This window comes from Microcaecilia unicolor, chromosome 2 (genome assembly GCF_901765095.1).
Source record: "Microcaecilia unicolor chromosome 2, aMicUni1.1, whole genome shotgun sequence".
Classification (NCBI taxonomy): domain Eukaryota; kingdom Metazoa; phylum Chordata; class Amphibia; order Gymnophiona; family Siphonopidae; genus Microcaecilia; species Microcaecilia unicolor.
Genome location: NC_044032.1, coordinates 178,563,594 through 178,581,164, shown reverse-complemented (window position 1 = coordinate 178,581,164; position 17,571 = coordinate 178,563,594). Strand labels below are relative to the sequence as shown.

The following is a 17,571-nucleotide window of genomic DNA, read 5'->3' as shown; positions in this document are numbered from 1 at the left end:
CGTGTCTGCCCTGCTGTGTGCTGTCAAAAAAGAAAATCGCTTTGCCGGCGTCGGGCCTTCTCTCGCTATGTCCCGCCCTCGAGGAAATAGGAAATTACCTCAAAAGTGGGCGGGACATAGCAAGAGAAGGCCCGATGCCGGCAAAGCGATTTTCTTTTTTGACAGCACACAGCAGGGCAGACATGAGGCGCTGCCTGCGTCGCTGCATGGATTTAAAAAAAAACGCAGGATGGTGGCAGGAGACGACGGAGCACCCCCCCACCCGCCGACACCCAGGGCGGACCGCCCCCCCCTTGGTACGCCACTGAGGCCAGGTCCTTGGCAGGTGCAAGGGTGCCACGTAATACATGTGATTTATTCTATAAGCTACATGTGTAAGTTGGAGACACGTCCACACCACTCCCATGTTCTGCCCCCTTGTACGCCCCTCTTGCAGTTACATGCTAGCGTGCTTACATACTCCATTATAGAAAAGCATATGGTGTACGTATGCATAAAAGTGCCAATTCTCTCAGCATTTAAATGCACAAGGCATGTGTAACTGCCAGCTCCCAGTTGTTGAATTACCCCTTCATGCCTTCCCCCCCCTTAGATACAGAGGAGGATATTCTATAAATAGCACTAAAAAAAACAGGTGCTATGCGCTATTCTTTAAAGAGCGTACCCCCCTTTACAGAACAGCTCATAGCGCTGATTTCTGCGCCTAACATTAGGTACCAGACTTCCGTCTGCTGTAACCTGGTGTAAACGCTGGTGTTTAAGTTAAGCACATTGACCCAACATTCTATAAGTACATGCACAACTTGTTGGAATGCCCCCCCGTCATGCCAATGGCCACGCCCCCTTTGAGGTATGCATCATGTCTTACAGAATAGCATACAGCCGGATGCATGTGAAAATTTTAATGAATGCCAATTAACTTCAATAATTGGTTACTACCCAATTGTTGATAGTTAAGAGCTCGTTACTCAATTACCACCCCCCCCCCCTCCATATACTAAGCCACGCTAGTGGCTGTCGGTGCCGTAATGCCGATAAAACCCATCCACTTTGAATGGACTGTGTCAGCATTGCCGCACAGCTTAGTAGACAGATGAATTAATTTGAACATGCATCTTGGGTGTACAAGCAAATCCGGGCGCCATGTATAAAATCTGGGGGAGAATGATGAATTTTAGGAAATCAGTCCTGTGGTGAGAGTGCTGAAGGACGGTGCACCTCCTTGAACTAGTACTAGCCAGTTAGTCTTTGGAGAGTGTACCAGGCACCTTTATCTCCATGAGAGGATGAGATGTTTGTTTCAGCGTACTGAAATTCCGCTATGAAACTAATTCCACTTTCAACAGCGCAAGAACTGTAAATGTTATTGAAAAGCAGCACATTAAGAATTTCCTTGTTTGCTAGAGAGAACAGGAAGGAATCCGAGCACTGCTCTTCCCAAGAAAAGAAAAGACATTATATTGTAAATGCCTTAAAGTCATCAAACCATATGGGGTTTACAGAACCTGTATCTGCTATAACAAACGAGAAATAATCCTTAAAGAGCATATCAGAACCATTTCCAGCACTGCTGAGTTAATCCTGGGCCAAGCATCACTGCCTGAGAAAAAGAACTGGAGAAAACTCCTTATTTCTAGTGTCTTAAAAGAAAACACAACTCTCTTTAAAACCAAAGCTTTCTGTTTATGGGACTGTCGAAGAATGGTTAAATAATGAAACCACAGATATGTATACTGCCTGTTTTAGGCTGAATGACTTTCAGAACTGAGAAGAAGTACTTTTTCCTTATAGAAACAAAATAAGGAAAACCCTATTTTGCTCATCTGGCCCTTTATTTGTTAAGCTACAAAGAAACAAAAACATTCCCTTTTAGTCATGCCTTTACCCAGATTAATGCTTTAACAGGACACCTTCCTGCAGCAGAAATCCTCCCTCTGCCAACATAAGGACACGGGCATTGTGATATTCACTCCAAGCTAGACAGACACATTAAGCATCGTTCACGGTCAGGTTCTGTACTCACTTGATTTCAGCATCATGAGCTGCAGGTTTCTAGCTCAGTAACTCTGGTCCTTGCAGCCACAGGATATGGTGAGCAGCAGCACAAGAGACACCCACAGTAGCACTGTGACCGGTCACACCACCGGACACGTCTTCAGGTACAAGTTATACAATATGTTTTCTCCTATCAAACCAGCTAATTCCAACACCCATGTAACAGAGCTTACTCACACCAGAAAACCAATCCTCACACACCGCCAACAGCAAACACAGACTGTGTGTTTGGTAAACAAAAGTGCAAAGCTGCCCTACTTGTTATTCTGGGAGTCTGCTTTCACAATATGATGCTGTTCTTACCGTGTATTTTTATTTACTGTACAATTGAAACAATCAGATAAACTTCCACAGGAGTCCAAAATGGTTGTCATACCGGCAATCTAACCCTGATCAAACCAAGGTAGAACTTAAAGGCAGCATGGTTACCATTGAGGACCGAGGCTCGTCTGAGATTCAAAAGAAATAATCTGCCCTGTCAACATGCAGCAGACAGGAAGAGAAGAGCAACCGCAGCACAACCAAGTGACCTTAAACCAGGCATGCAGTACCAAGTGGCCAGCCCTCCTGGACTCACACCACTGATATTTCTTTCTTTATTTGATAAAATAAAACCACAGCAATTTTGAACAATGAAATATATTTAACCACAAATCCAAACTTTTCCATTAGCCTCACCGGGGGCGGAGGGGGGGGGGGGGTAAACTAATTCATGCCAACTGGAATCTATTTACAAATCTATAATAACTGTAAAAAAAAATTTTCATTGGTGTTTAAGTAGCATCCCACTCCATGAACGCTGCCATTAAGGCCCCCAGGACCATCTGTTTTGTGCAGTAGCCTCCACCTCATTTTATGCTTTCCCCAGATCACCCTTACCATGGTCTCTGCATCCATCGCAATTGTACATGATCTGTGCTGATCTGTCTACTGGGCACAAACTCATATCTACTGATCTGTCTACCTGGAACCATCCTGACACTTGCTTCAGACAACCATTCACCATATCTAAGGTCTAATGGTCTAAGGTTTGGCAATTAAAATTCAATGCGAAAAAATGCAAAGTGATGCACTTAGGGAGTAAAAATCCACGGGAGACATATGTGTTAGGCGGTGAGAGTCTGATATGTACGGACGGGGAGGATCTTGGGGTGATAGTATCTGAGGATCTGAAGGCAACAAAACAGTGTGACAAGGCGGTGGCCCTAGCTAGAAGGTTGCTCGGCTGCATAGAGAGAGGTGTGACCAGCAGAAGAAAAGAGGTTTTAATGCCCCTGTATAAGTCGTTGGTGAGGCCCCACCTGGAGTATTGTGTTCAGTTTTGGAGACCGTATCTTGCTAAGGATGTAAAAAGAATTGAAGAGGTGTAAAGGAAAGCTACAAGAATGGTATGGGACTTGCGTTACAAGACGTATGAGGAGAGACTTGCTGACCTGAACATGTATTCCCTGGAGGAAAGGAGAAACAGGGGTGATATGATAGAGATGTTCAAATATTTGAAAGGTATTAATCTGCAAACGAACCTTTTCTGTAGCTGGGAAGGCGGTAGAACTAGAAGAAATGAAATGAGATTGAAGAGAGTGGTGGATACTTGGAATGCCCTCCCGCGGGAGGTGGAGATGAAAACGGTAACGGAATTCAAACATGCGTGGGATAAACAAAGGAATCCTGTTCAGAAGGAATGGATCCTCAGAAGCTTAGCCGAGATTGAGTGGCAGTGCCAGTGGTGGGAGGCAGGGCAGACTTCTACGGTCTGTGCCCTGAAAATGGCAGATACAAATCAAGGCAAGGTATACACAAAAAGTAGCACATATGAGTTTATCTTGTTGGGCAGACTGGATGGACCGTGCAGGTCTTTTTCTACCGTCATCTACTATGTTACTATGTCTCAGTAAACAGAAAAACTGGAGTATTAAATAACTGGAGTATTAAATAAAGCAATGGTACCCCTTTTCTTCACTGTTCCCTGAGTATGAATGTTTCAAGTTGTACAGAAGCCTGTACCTTACACCCTAGCTTGTGTTTACCCCCTGTTTTTACAATTGCAAGGTGTGGCTGGCAGTGCTTCTGCTATCCTATTACATTCCTCATTTCATTGCAAAGTGTACCTCCTACCCCAGGTTAATGATATACAGTGGGGGAAATAAGTATTTGATCCCTTGCTGATTTTGTAAGTTTGCCCACTGACAAAGACATGAGCAGCCCATAATTGAAGGGTAGGTTATTGGTAACAGTGAGAGATAGCACATCACAAATTAAATCCGGAAAATCACATTGTGGAAAGTATATGAATTTATTTGCATTCTGCAGAGGGAAATAAGTATTTAATCCCTCTGGCAAACAAGACCTAATACTTGGTGGCAAAACCCTTGTTGGCAAGCACAGCGGTCAGACGTCTTCTGTAGTTGATGATGAGGTTTGCACACATGTCAGGAGGAATTTTGGTCCACTCCTCTTTGCAGATCATCTCTAAATCATTAAGAGTTCTGGGCTGTCGCTTGGCAACTCGCAGCTTCAGCTCCCTCCATAAGTTTTCAATGGGATTAAGGTCTGGTGACTGGCTAGGCCACTCCATGACCCTAATGTGCTTCTTCCTGAGCCACTCCTTTGTTGCCTTGGCTGTATGTTTTGGGTCATTGTCGTGCTGGAAGACCCAGCCACGACCCATTTTTAAGGCCCTGGCGGAGGGAAGGAGGTTGTCACTCAGAATTGTACGGTACATGGCCCCATCCATTCTCCCATTGATGCGGTGAAGTAGTCCTGTGCCCTTAGCAGAGAAACACCCCCAAAACATAACATTTCCACCTCCATGCTTGACAGTGGGGACGGTGTTCTTTGGGTCATAGGCAGCATTTCTCTTCCTCCAAACACGGCGAGTTGAGTTCATGCCAAAGAGCTCAATTTTTGTCTCATCTGACCACAGCACCTTCTCCCAATCACTCTCGGCATCATCCAGGTGTTCACTGGCAAACTTCAGACGGGCCGTCACATGTGCCTTCCGGAGCAGGGGGACCTTGCGGGCACTGCAGGATTGCAATCCGTTATGTCGTAATGTGTTACCAATGGTTTTCGTGGTGACAGTGGTCCCAGCTGCCTTGAGATCATTGAGAAGTTCCCCCCTTGTAGTTGTAGGCTGATTTCTAACCTTCCTCATGATCAAGGATACCCCACGAGGTGAGATTTTGCGTGGAGCCCCAGATCTTTGTCGATTGACAGTCATTTTGTACTTCTTCCATTTTCTTACTATGGCACCAACAGTTGTCTCCTTCTCGCCCAGCGTCTTACTGATGGTTTTGTAGCCCATTCCAGCCTTGTGCAGGTGTATGATCTTGTCCCTGACATCCTTAGACAGCTCCTTGCTCTTGGCCATTTTGTAGAGGTTAGAGTCTGACTGATTCACTGAGTCTGTGGACAGGTGTCTTTCATACAGGTGACCATTGCCGACAGCTGTCTGTCATGCAGGTAACGAGTTGATTTGGAGCATCTATCTGGCCCCTACAGACCAGGTAGATGCTCCAAATCTCTTACTGGTTGGTGGGGGATCAAATACTTATTTCCCTCTGCAGAATGCAAATAAATTCATATACTTTCCACAATGTGATTTTCCGGATTTAATTTGTGATGTGCTTTCTCTCACTGTTACCAATAACCTACCCTTCAATTATGGGCTGCTCATGTCTTTGTCAGTGGGCAAACTTACAAAATCAGCAAGGGATCAAATACTTATTTCCCCCACTGTACATATCTAGGCCCCTCTGGTGTCTCCCCACTGCCAGCTCTTCATTGGTCCATTCAAACTTTGCTCCTCCATCTGACCAGATGTCCCAGTGATACTTGGACTGCAGCCTGGGTTATATGGCTCATGCCTTTAACTTGGCTGGGCCTCCTTAACCATATCAACAACAACAGAAAAAAACTCTCTGTAGGACTTTTCATTTACTTCACGTTAGCAAAAGGGTGTATAAGATCTTCCCGGACCCTCAATAGCTCAACTGTATATTTTCCTGCATTCATGACCATACCAAAGTCATATAGAGAGGAGGTATATACCATTCTGCTATGGCATCCCCTGCCAGGATGGTTGCAATAGTTCTGCCTGCACGTTATATGAGATTTGTATGGTGGACTCCATGTTGAATTGTGTGGTAGATTAGAGGTGGCTAGGCGAGAAGCAGTGCTTTTAATTAAGATTCAGCTTTTGGGTGTTAAACCTCCCTTTGAGTTTTGAGTTTATGTCCAGTGTGAAGTGAATGTAAAAGCCAAATGTTTTATCAGCCCTCTGCCTGCTATTGAATGAAAGGGGAGTGCAGCAGAAGCTTGATCCTCAAATCAGAAGGGACAGGGAGAGAAAAGCCCCACTGGACTACTGGAAAAGATATTATTCCTATTTGGAAATGTCCGTGTGGAAGAGGATCTCTAGAAAGAGGTACTGTGAAATATTTTGTCCAGAAGGGAAAGGTTTACCCGGAGACCCTTACCATCCAAAGAGGCAGAAAAGATATGCCAAAAAATTGCAAAATCATCATGCGGATGGTTTCTTCTGAATAGGATCCAAGATGGCGACGGTGTAGGAAGCGTCAACGGACACGCTTTTGAGACTGATCGAATCTCGCTGAAGCGAGCACCTTACCCCGTCCGTGTGATGGGGAAAAGACGAGGCAACATTCGGGAGGCTCCCCTTGTCCCGGGCGGAATGCCCCAGCTCAAACAGACGACTTTGGATTGCTTTGGAGCAGTGCCCGTTCCCACGATGGTCTCTACTCCCTCTGCTCGAGTCAGCGCTTCGCCGCTGAACAGCAGTGGAGACGGGGCTTCCCTAAGCCCCGTTGAATGTGCGTCGCCCCTCAACCCGGAAGGGAACCTCTCTTGGTGAGCCCTGACGCCTTGGACCGAAGCGGGATACTGAGCGTTCAGGGAGGGAGCCTACCGGAGAGAAGAACTGGAGCTGACAGCCAAAGAGCCTCGGAAGTGCCACCAACTCATGCAGTTTTATCTAAAACTGTGAGTATTCTGGAGCAGGCTGTGAAAGCCCCCCAACCGGAGGTTTTGTTGGGAGAGATAGAAAAATCAGCCGTAGTGACCTTAGAGTCACTTTGGGACTTGACATTTAACACTCCAACTGCTTTACAAACTTTAAGTTCTAAAAATATAGAGACAATTAAAGCACTGTCTGAGACTGCATTGAACCAACTACAAATTAATGTTTCTCAAGCCTCTGAAGTCAAAAGATTGACTGAAAGAACGGAAAAATTGGAACTTTTTGAACAGGCTTCAATTAAGGAGAGAAACTTTACTCTCAGACGTTTGGAATATCTGGAAAATCAATCTAAAAGACTGTCTCTTCGTTTTTTAAGTTTTCCTAGATCACCTTTGATTTCCCCAGTCCAAATGCTTAAAAAATATTTAGTTGAGATACTAGGAATGCAGGAGACATCATTGCCCCCTATTACTAGAGCTTTTTACCTTCAATTAGATGTTAAATCATCTGAAAATGTACCTTTACAGGGGGCAATGAATTTAACTGAATTCCTGGAAACATCTCTTGAAGTAATTACACAGAGAACTACTTTGCTTGCAACGTTTGCATTAGAAATGGATAGAGATGCAGTACTTAAACTATCTCTAAGGCATTTAGATTCTGAGTTTTTGGGTTCAAAGATAAGAGTTTTTCCGGATCTTTCCAGGGAAACGCAGAGGACACGTAAGAGGTTCCTACTGCTGCGGTCTAGAACAGTAGCAGTGGGGGCGGAATTTCTTCTGCGGTTTCCCTGTATCTGTAGAGTTAAATTTCAATCAAAACTATACCAATTCTTTGACCCAAAGCAGCTAGAAGACTTTCTGAGTAGCAAAGAAGAGGTTAGTGTACAAGTTTAATCCCATATGTACTACTGTATAGCAGGCTAGAGTTAACCACTTGGGAAAGACGCTTCTTTAGTTATAGTTATATTGATAAACGACTGTTTAATATAAGCAGGATTATTTTATTTTCCTTATCTTGGATCATTTACTTGGTGTAATATTGTGGACGATAGTAAAAGGGAACTTAGATATTAGTTGTTATTTTATATGTGAAGAAATTTTCTTTTTGTGTATTAACACTCAAATAATTCATTATGTTTGTTAAAAACTATAAATAAAGATTTAAAAAAAAAAAAGAAAAGATATGCCAAAGAGAATAGGTTTGCCCCACAACTGGGAAACCCCTATATTTAAAAAAAAACTGGTATGGTATTTAATAGAATATATGCTAGATATAATTGAACTATCCCCAGTAAATGCAAACCCAGAAACCAGAAGCTACCTACTTCTTCACCTACCTAACTGCAGAAACATAACTTACAAAAACCATCTACATGGCAGGATTTAGTTACCTGGGTTCCAAAATGGTGGAACTCTATACCAAAAGCTACAAGAAGCATCACTAACTATCTTCAATTCAGAAAAGATCTGAAAGCCTACCTCTTCAAAATTTTTTACAGCTAACTACATACGCTATCGATGTCCTCTTCACTCCCCAACTGTAAAACAATATTGTAATTTCATAAAAACTAAAAATTGTAAGCCACTTTGAACCGAAACTTGTTTTTGGATAACAGTGAGATACAATTATACATAAATAAATAAATATACAAAATAAAAGGCAGTGCCAATCTTAGCAATTGCGGGGCCCTGTGCAGACCAGTCTGGTGGGGTCCCCCCTACTCAGGACTAAAGATTTCAAATGAGGAATCAGAGATTTGTTTTTATTTAAACAGAATTCTTTAATTGCCAACTACTATTATACTCTTAGTGATTTACAAGCTTGGGATACCCTAGACCCCAGAGGTAGTACTGGGCTGTAAGATCAAAACCTTGAAAGAGCTAGAATATTGCCCTCTCCCAGAATCAGGGCCGCCGAGAGACTGAGCGGGGCCCGGGGCAAGGCCGCCGGCGCCCCCCCCCCCCCCAATCACTACCACTGTCGCTTCCTTCTCCTGCTGTCAGGCCACCGGCGCCGCAGCCCCAGTCTCCAACCGCCCACCCCTTCAACAGGCCCCCTCTGTCCGCCATCGGGCCCCCTGCATTCAAATCGGCAGCGCCTCACCTCTGTGTGAAAGCAGCAGATTGCCTCCCTTCGGGTCCTCCCTCACTGTGCCCCGCCCTCATGGAAACAGGAAGTTATAGCAGACGAGGGCGGGACACAGTGAGGGAAGGCCCGAAGGGAGGCGATTTGCCGCTTTCACACGGAGGTGAGGCGCTGCCGATTTGAATGCAGGGGGCCCGGTGGTGGACGGAGGGAGGCTGCCGATGCAGCCGAAGGCAGGCAGGTAAGACCAGGGACTGCAGCGCCGACAGCCTGGGAGCAGGAGGAGAGAGACCCCAGCACCGGGCCCCCCTTTGTAGGCCCGGGGAATTTGTCGTCCCCCCCCCCCTCGGCGGCCCTGCCCAGAATAAATTACTGTAAATGGTAGCATTGCAAGACATCCCAACACCTAACATTCAATTGTTTCTGAGACCGGTTTGGCACTAAATGTTCTGAACCATATTGTTCCAGGTGGCATTCATTGGCAATGACAAATGAGGGATAAATACTTGTCTCCCAGCACAAAAGAATACTTCCAGACTAGGTGTAGAAACAAGAACGAGTCTAAAGTGAACATTACCACTTAACTCACTGGTAGGACATGCTGTGCTAGCCTCTAATCTGGCACATGTAGGTGTCCCACCTGGGAAGCTCCTACCTGTACTCACTTTGCAATCCAGCCTACCTATGGGAAAAACTATCAGTGAAGCCTACCACCCGGCCTTCTTCAATCCCTCCCCCACCCAGTCGTCTTCTCCACAGTACCAGAGAAGCAGTTTGTGTGGGGTAGCAGGCTAGTCCCTGGTGCCAGCATGACTTAAAATCAATGAATGGTCTTGCTCTGCTGATAGGACTGTGACTGGGGTTGGCTGGCTAGGAAGGTGAGAGTGATTGTCTCCTAAGGGTCCTGGCTGGCTTACACGCTTGGAATAGTTGATACTACTGCACAGCCCATCCACATAATGTGTGTGAGGAGGTGAAGCCGAAAAGGCAATAAAATATTGCTATCCCTTTGAAAAGTGTGAAACCAAAGGCAGGAGGAAGGGGAGTAAGAGGGAGGAGATCGGAGTTGGCTCGTGATGCAGTGGGAGGAGTATAGAGCATCAGTGCTGAGGAGCATGCAAGGAGGTTTATATGACAGGAGATGGCCTGACCCCCATCTGGTCCATTATCTAAACTGAAGCCAATGGGCAGAGTTTTCCACCATATTTGTTTGTCCAAAACAGTGGTGTAGCCACAGGTGGGCCGGGGCCCACTCATTTTGGACTCAGGCCCACCCAAAATTGTGACACTCTTGCAGTGGCTGGTGAGGATCCCCAAACCTTGCCAGCTAAAGATTTTCTGTCCTTGGGCAGTCCTCACTCTTCCAAATGTTGGCCAGCAGCACTTGCCTTGAACTGAGGCTGAGACTGGACCTTCTGCACATGCTCAGTTTTCGCACAAGCAAAAGCACTGAGCATGCACAGCATGCACGGCCTGCCAGCAGCAGCATCAATGTGAAGCATGTGCTGCTGGCTGCCATTTGGAAGAGTGCTGGCTGCTTAAGGAGGAGGAGGAAATCTTCAGTTGGCAGGGTTTGGGGATCCCCACCAGCTCAAGTATTTAATATTTGGGGTTTGTGAGCAGGGAGGGGTGGAGAGAGGAGCAAACGGGGGGGGGGGGGGGGGGGGGAATGAATTCCATGCCCACCCACCTTAGGCTCAGGCCCACCCACAATTGGCCATCTGGCTACGCCCCTGGTCCAAAATAATAGTAAATGCTATTGAAAACAGCAGCAAACTTGTGAGGTGTATAATGTTTTATTAACCCTCTAGTTTTGCTTTCTCTCCGTTAGGAGGGGATCCGGGGTGGGGGAGATTAAGGGAAGTTGAGGAGTTAGGGAATTTTCTAGGGGTTTGTGAAGGGGGGAAGTTTAATGTTTTTGTCAGTGATCCAGAGTGGCAAAAGGTAAATGAAGGATAATGCAGGGCCTTGAAGGGAAATCTCTTTCCCATGGAAAGAACCTGCTTCTTTGGGGTAGAGTGTGAACTGAATGATGAGGGGAAAGGAATGGTAATAAGAAAATGTTCTGTTAGAGCCCTGGGGTGCCTATCTGCTCATGGACCACCCCAAAACCAGAACCCCACTCCCATCCCTTACAGGTGGATAGATTTAATCAACATAATAATTAAATCAACTTTCCAACTGATACATTACAGATTTCATAAACAATGGGGCAAATCTATTTATTAAAATGATGCATTCCAAAGTGAATTCTTTAATTTCCTAACCAGTGTTATGATACACCTTGCTTCCATTCCGCAACAACCTCTCAATTTCAGTGCGGATTTCAAAATTAAAGAGAATGAACATAGAAAATGCAACTGATTTTTAGTTTTACATATAAAACTCTTACAAAGAAAAGTGACCTAGTTAGATAAATAAGAAGGGACCAAGCCATTCAAAATTTTAAAAATAATTTACACATTTTGAACTGAGACCTGACTTCAACCAACAATGGGATAATCAAATCAACCTTAACACAAGCTGAAAAAAACCAAACAGTTATCCAGAAACATTCACATCAATGAACAGTGTTGGTTATGATGTTTCATTCTTGCACTAAGGCCCTGCATCTCTTTCCTGTACTGCTTACACTTAAATAATTTCCATGTTGAAGACATATTCCCAGATAGGGTCCCACTTACAATCAGAAGTCATGACAATTTTTCTGTGGCAAAGTGTTAGGGAATACAGGAAAAACTTTGCATAATACATATCATAGTAACATAATAGCTGACGGAAGATAAAGACCTGTACGGTCCATCCAGTCTGCCCAACAAGATAAACTCTTAGCATAAGGTATGATGTGATACTACATATGCATACTTGATCTTAATTTGTTCTTGCCATTTTCAGGGCATAGACTATAGAAGTCTGCCCGGCACTGTACTTGTTCTGCAACGTCTGAAGTTATCCTCAAAGCCCCAGTCCAGCCCATCTAAATCTGTCCAGCCACAGTCAGGGCACAGACCAGGGCCACCGAGTGTAGGGGGGGGGGGGAGTAAGGGGTCCCAGTGCCGAGGTCTCTTTCTCTCTACTGCTCCCGATGGGACCCGAGTGATCAGGAGAGAGAAAACTCTGGTGCCGGACCCCACCCTTGGAGGCTGAGGAGGACCCGGACCTTCCCCCAGTGCTGCTCTTCTGCCCATTGCTGAGCGGCTGCTTTTCCTCTCAGGTGCATATGCTCGGTTTTGAAGCCGAGCATGCCCTGAGAGGAAAAGCAGCCGCAGGGGCAGGCAGTCAGCGCTGGAGGAAGAAGACGTCTTCCGCTGGCGGGACCTGGGATCCCCACCAGCCAAAGTTATTTCAGCAGCAACAGCAGCGATCGGGGGGGGGGGGGGGCGCAGCGGCAGTAGCCGATTTGGGGGGGGCAGCAGCAGTGGCCCTGCCCTGAGCCTGGTTCAGTCTCTCGGCAGCCCTGGCAAAGACCACAGAAGTCTATCTGGCACTGGTCTGTCTAGCTACAATCAGGGCACAGACTGAAGAAGTCTGCCCAGCACTGGCTTTGCTTCCCAATTAATTCTAAGCTTCTCTGGATCCGTGCCTTCTAAACAGTATTCCTTTGTTTTTATCCCACGCATTTTTTAATTCCTTTACTGTTTTCATCTCTACCACCCTCTCCATGAAAAAGTACTTCCTCACATTATTCCTGAGTCGGCCCCCTTGTAACCTCAATTCATGTCCTCTAGTTCTACTGCCTTCCCCCGTCTCTGGAAAAGATTTGTTTGTAGATATATACCTTTTGAATATTTGAATGTCTGTATCGTATCACCTGTGTCTCTCCTTTCCTCCAGGGTATACATGTTCAGGTCCTCAAGTCATTCCTCATTCATCTTAGTGATGCAAACCCCAAAGTAGGTGGGAAAATGTGGGATACAAATGTAACAAATAAATAAATACCATTTTTGTTGCTTTTCTCTGAACTGCTTCAAGTTTTTTACGTCTTTAGCAAGATACAGTCTCTAAAACTGAACACAATATTCCAAGTGGGGCTTCACAAATGACTTGTACAGGAGCATCAACACTTCCATTCTTCTGCTAGTTATACCCCTCTCTATGCAGCCTTGCACCCTTCTGGCCATGACCACCACCTTGTTGCATTGTTTCGTCACCTTGAGATCCTCAGCCACTATCACCCCAAGGTCCCTCTTCTGAGCTGTGCTTATCAATCTCTCTCCTTCTACCTGGTACATCTCCTTTGGATTTCTGCACCCAACTGCATCACTCTGCACTTCTTCATAATAAATTTTAACTGCCAAACCTTTCACCATTCTTCTAGTTTTTGGAAATCTCTTCTCCACGGTATCCACTCTATTGGCTATCTTCGTGTCATCCGCAAAAAGGCAAACTTTTCCTTCCAATCCTTCAGCAATGTCTCTCACAAATATATTCAACAGAATTGGCCCCTGTACCGATCCCTGAGGCAGGCCACTACTCACCTTCCTTTCCTCTGAGCAGATTCCATTTACCATCACCCTCTGTCGCCTTTTGGTCAACCAGTTTCCCATCCAGTTCACCACTTTGGGTCCTAAGTTCAGCCCTCTCAGCTTATTCATGAGACTTCTGTGAGGAACCCTATCAAAGGCTTTGCTGAAATCTAAGTAGATCATATATTTTTCTGCACTCTCTTCTGACGGGGGGGGGGGGGGGAGCAGAAGAATTGTTGCTCCCTCCTGAACTGGGCCTAGATGCCATCCTCCACTGAATCATGGCCTCCTCCATCAGCAGGCCCAGGTGGAATAGGGCTACCTTCCTGCTCAACCAGTCTTTAGCAGACCATTGTTGTCTGCCCCTCTGCTGGGCCAAAGAGATGCTGTGATCTCCTTTCCTGGATCAACCTAGATTTTGGAAATATTTTTTTATGTTAGCACCAATATGGTACATGATCCTGGTCCTATAAGTATGATTCTTAGGTTTATATGTGTAAGTGACCTTAACATCTAGTGTACTTAACCTCTACTTACAGTGAAAAATACCTTCAATATGTTAATGCAAAAAGAATATATAAAGTGGTTTGTGTCTCTAAGGTTTGATGAAGTGATTAGTGACATGAAAGGGCTGTATACAATGATGCTTGGAAGGGAAATGTGCTTGTTCTTTTTGCTCGATTTCTATCTGCTGTACAGCTCTCTCTATTGTGCTCAGGGTTTTCCAGAGAGGTTGGCAGGGGTTGCTGTTTAGGAGGCAAATCTGGCCAATCTACTCCCATGGAAAGAGTGAAGACAATACCCTGGGAGAACAGGGACACCACAGAGAGGAAAATAGTGCATGCTGACAGTCTGATCCAGTTTCCTTAATGAGGCTGAAGAATGTGTTACCTTTGTTTCATTGTGGAACGTTGGCAATCAGTTTTGCTAGAATGTGAATTCTGTGTGAATTGGAGGTGGTTTCTTTTTTGTTGTTGTTGCTACTATCCATGTGCTGTTGTCTGTGGACTTTATTGTCAGTCTTGTGGTTTAATGTTTATAGTACCTCTTTGTTTTCTTTTGTATGACTTGGAACACACTTTGACAAGTTGGAACTATCACTTAAATCAGTGTCCAGGGTTTATTCTCAAAAAGGTATATGCATCCATAGACTGTTCCCACAGAATTCTCAGCAGCCATCCATCTAAGCCAGCAACAGAAGGGAAGTTTTGAGGTTGTCATTTCCCTCTCCAATAACATGATTTGCCTCAAGCACAATCCACATCACCACATTCTCTACCATCCTAAGGACCCCAGTAACCTGGAATAGAATCTACACCCAACCAACTGCAAACATACATATAGGTAAACTATATGGAAAAATATATATATTTCACTTCTGTATAGACACACCAACCTGCAACAAGAGCTGCTCTGCATTAACTGCATGTTTATCTGGGTCTTTAGCCAGCCTGTGCTATTACTGAAAGGAATTTGCCTTCTATAAATCAGCATTCAGAGGGCGGATATACTGTATATGCACAAGAAATAAAATCTAGTATATCATTAAGAAAAGAGGCAAACAGAAAAGCATCATTGCAAAATAACCGATCAGATGTTGACTGAAGAATATTGAATGACACAGCAGTGAGCATTAAGTAAGCAGTATTTTATATACCACTCATACAAAGGGTCATGGATTTGATACACTGCCTTTCTGTGGTACTTCCAAAGTGGTTTACATACATTATACACTGGTACTTTCTCTGTCCCTAGTGAGCTCACAGTCTTAAGTTTTTGTACTTGGGGCAATGGATGGTTAAGGGGTCCTTTTACTAAGGAGCACAGAAAAATGCCCTGTGCTGGTGTAGATGCGTGTATTGGATGCACGCAGGTCCATTTTTCAGCGCACCTACAAAAAAGGCCTTTTTTTGGCCAAAAATGGACGTGCGGCAAAAAAAAAATTGGCACGTGTCCATTTTGGACCTGAGATCTTACCCATTAACTTAGCGGTAAAGTCTCACGTGTTAACCAAGCGTTAATCGTCAGCGCGCATACACTGCTGATTACCACCTGGTTAGTGCCGCATGCCAGAAAATTTCCGCGCGCATAGTGGACGCGCATAAAAAATGAAATTACCACCCGGGTCACACAGTAGCCAGGCGGTAGTTCCAAATTGGCATGCATAGAGGGGCATAATCGAACGCCAATGCCCATCTCCATGGGCATTTATCTCCGAGGACGGGTACGCGAAGGGGCGGGCCAGACCGTATTTTCGAAAAAGATGGGCGTCCATCTTTTGTTTCAATAATACGGTTTGTGCCGGGCAAATGCATCGCATTTGGGCGGATTTGAGCTGGGCGATATCGGTTTTCAGTGATAATGGAAACCGAAGGCGCCCAGCTCAAAAATGAACAAATCCAAGGCATTTGGTCATGGGAGGGGCCAGGATTCGTAGTGCACTCGTCCCCCTCACATGCCAGGACACCAACCGGGCACCCTAGGGGGCACTTGTAACAATTAAAAAAAAATTAAAATACCTCCCAAGTTCACAGCTCTCTTACCTTGGGTGCTGAGCCCCTCAAATCCCCCCCAAAACCCACTGCCCACAACTCTACACCATTACCATAGCACTTATGGCTGAAGGGGGGCACCTAGATGTGGGTACAGTGGGTTTTGGGGGCGGCTTGGAGCGCTCCCATTTAGCAGCACAAATGTAACAGGTAGGGGGGGATGGGCCTGGGTCCACCTGGCTGACGTCCACTGCACCCACTAACAACTGCTCCAGGGACCTGCTGTGATGGAGCTGGGTATGACATCTGAGGCTAGCATACAGGCTGGAAAAAAAGTTTTTAAAGTTCTTTTTTTTTTTGTGGGAGGGGGTTAGTGACCACTGGGGAGTCAGGGGAGGTCATCCCCGATTCCCTTCGGTGGTCATCTGGGCAGTTGGGGCACTTTTTGGGGACTTGTTCGTGAAAAAAATGGTCCAAAAAATTGACCCAAATTCCCGCTTCTGGCGCCCTTCTTTTTTCCATTATTGGCCGAGCACGCCCTTCTCTCCTCGGCCGATAACACGCCCCAGTCCCGCCTTCACCACGCCTCCAACACGCCCCCGTCAACTTTGTTCATTCCCACAACAGATTGCAGTTGGAGGCGCCCAAAATCCGCTTTCGATTATACTGATTTGGGCGCCCATCTCCCGATTTAGGTCGAAATATGGGCGTCTTTCTCTTTCGAAAATAAGCTGGATAGGCACCTACACGGATTAGTAAAAGGGCCCCTAAGTGACTTGGTCAGGGTCACAAGGAGCTGTAGTGGGAATCAAACCCAATTCCTCTAGTTCTTAGCCCACTGTACTAACCACAGTCCTTCACTCCACAAACTCACAGAGCACTGCAGAAGCTTGCCCGTCTACTTCTTCCATTTCAGCTGGAGCCCATGAGTGCAATCACAGGGTCAACCTGAGCACCATTTAAAAAAGGTAAGGTAAAGGTGGTTCACCGTGCACAGGTACCACGTTGCAAACCACTTATGGGGGCCACCACTCACGTGACACTTTCTTGAACACTGGCAGGGAGGAGAAAAAAGTTGTAGGAACATATTGCCTCTGTAGTGTTACATTACCAGTGTCTTTTCAGGCTGTGCACTAAAACAGAACCACTCCTCAATGGCTATGGTGAAATGCTGTTTTTAAGAACAATAATATTTGTTCGTATACGAAGGACAGCTGGCACAGAACAAACAGTGGTTCTCAAGCTGTGGCAAGTCAAAGAAATTAAAAGAAAACACAGCTGTATGGAAGGGAGTGCATGCTGCTCAAACTCAACTGCCTCTGTTTTTTTTTTTTTTTACTAAACCTTCACCTTAAAAGTTACAAAAATCTTTTTCCAGTGACATTTTTAATGTTCTCAGAAGAAATTTCCCCAGTGTTTTGGAGGGCTGCTCTTGCAAACAGCAATTAAACTCGCACGGTTCACAGAAAGTGTCTGAAGTCTAACTAGCCAC

General features: G+C 45.4%; 1 protein-coding gene across 3 annotated transcripts in view; it reads right to left on the bottom strand.

Annotated features, from left to right (window-relative positions):
• The window catches only part of TNFAIP8 (TNF alpha induced protein 8), a 256,368-nt gene that overhangs the window by 158,770 nt on the left and 80,027 nt on the right, over positions 1-17,571 (bottom strand). For 2 of the 3 annotated variants that reach the window (XM_030193525.1, XM_030193522.1), the window contains exon 1: positions 2,024-2,150. The exons of the other annotated variant lie outside the window; for it this stretch is intronic. Coding sequence is in view for 1 of the 2 variants with exons in the window: in XM_030193522.1 (XP_030049382.1) it covers positions 2,024-2,039 (16 nt within the window). In the remaining variant the exon portion in view is untranslated. Of the gene's footprint in view, positions 1-2,023; positions 2,151-17,571 lie in introns of those variants that run through there. 3 annotated transcript variants of the gene reach the window in all.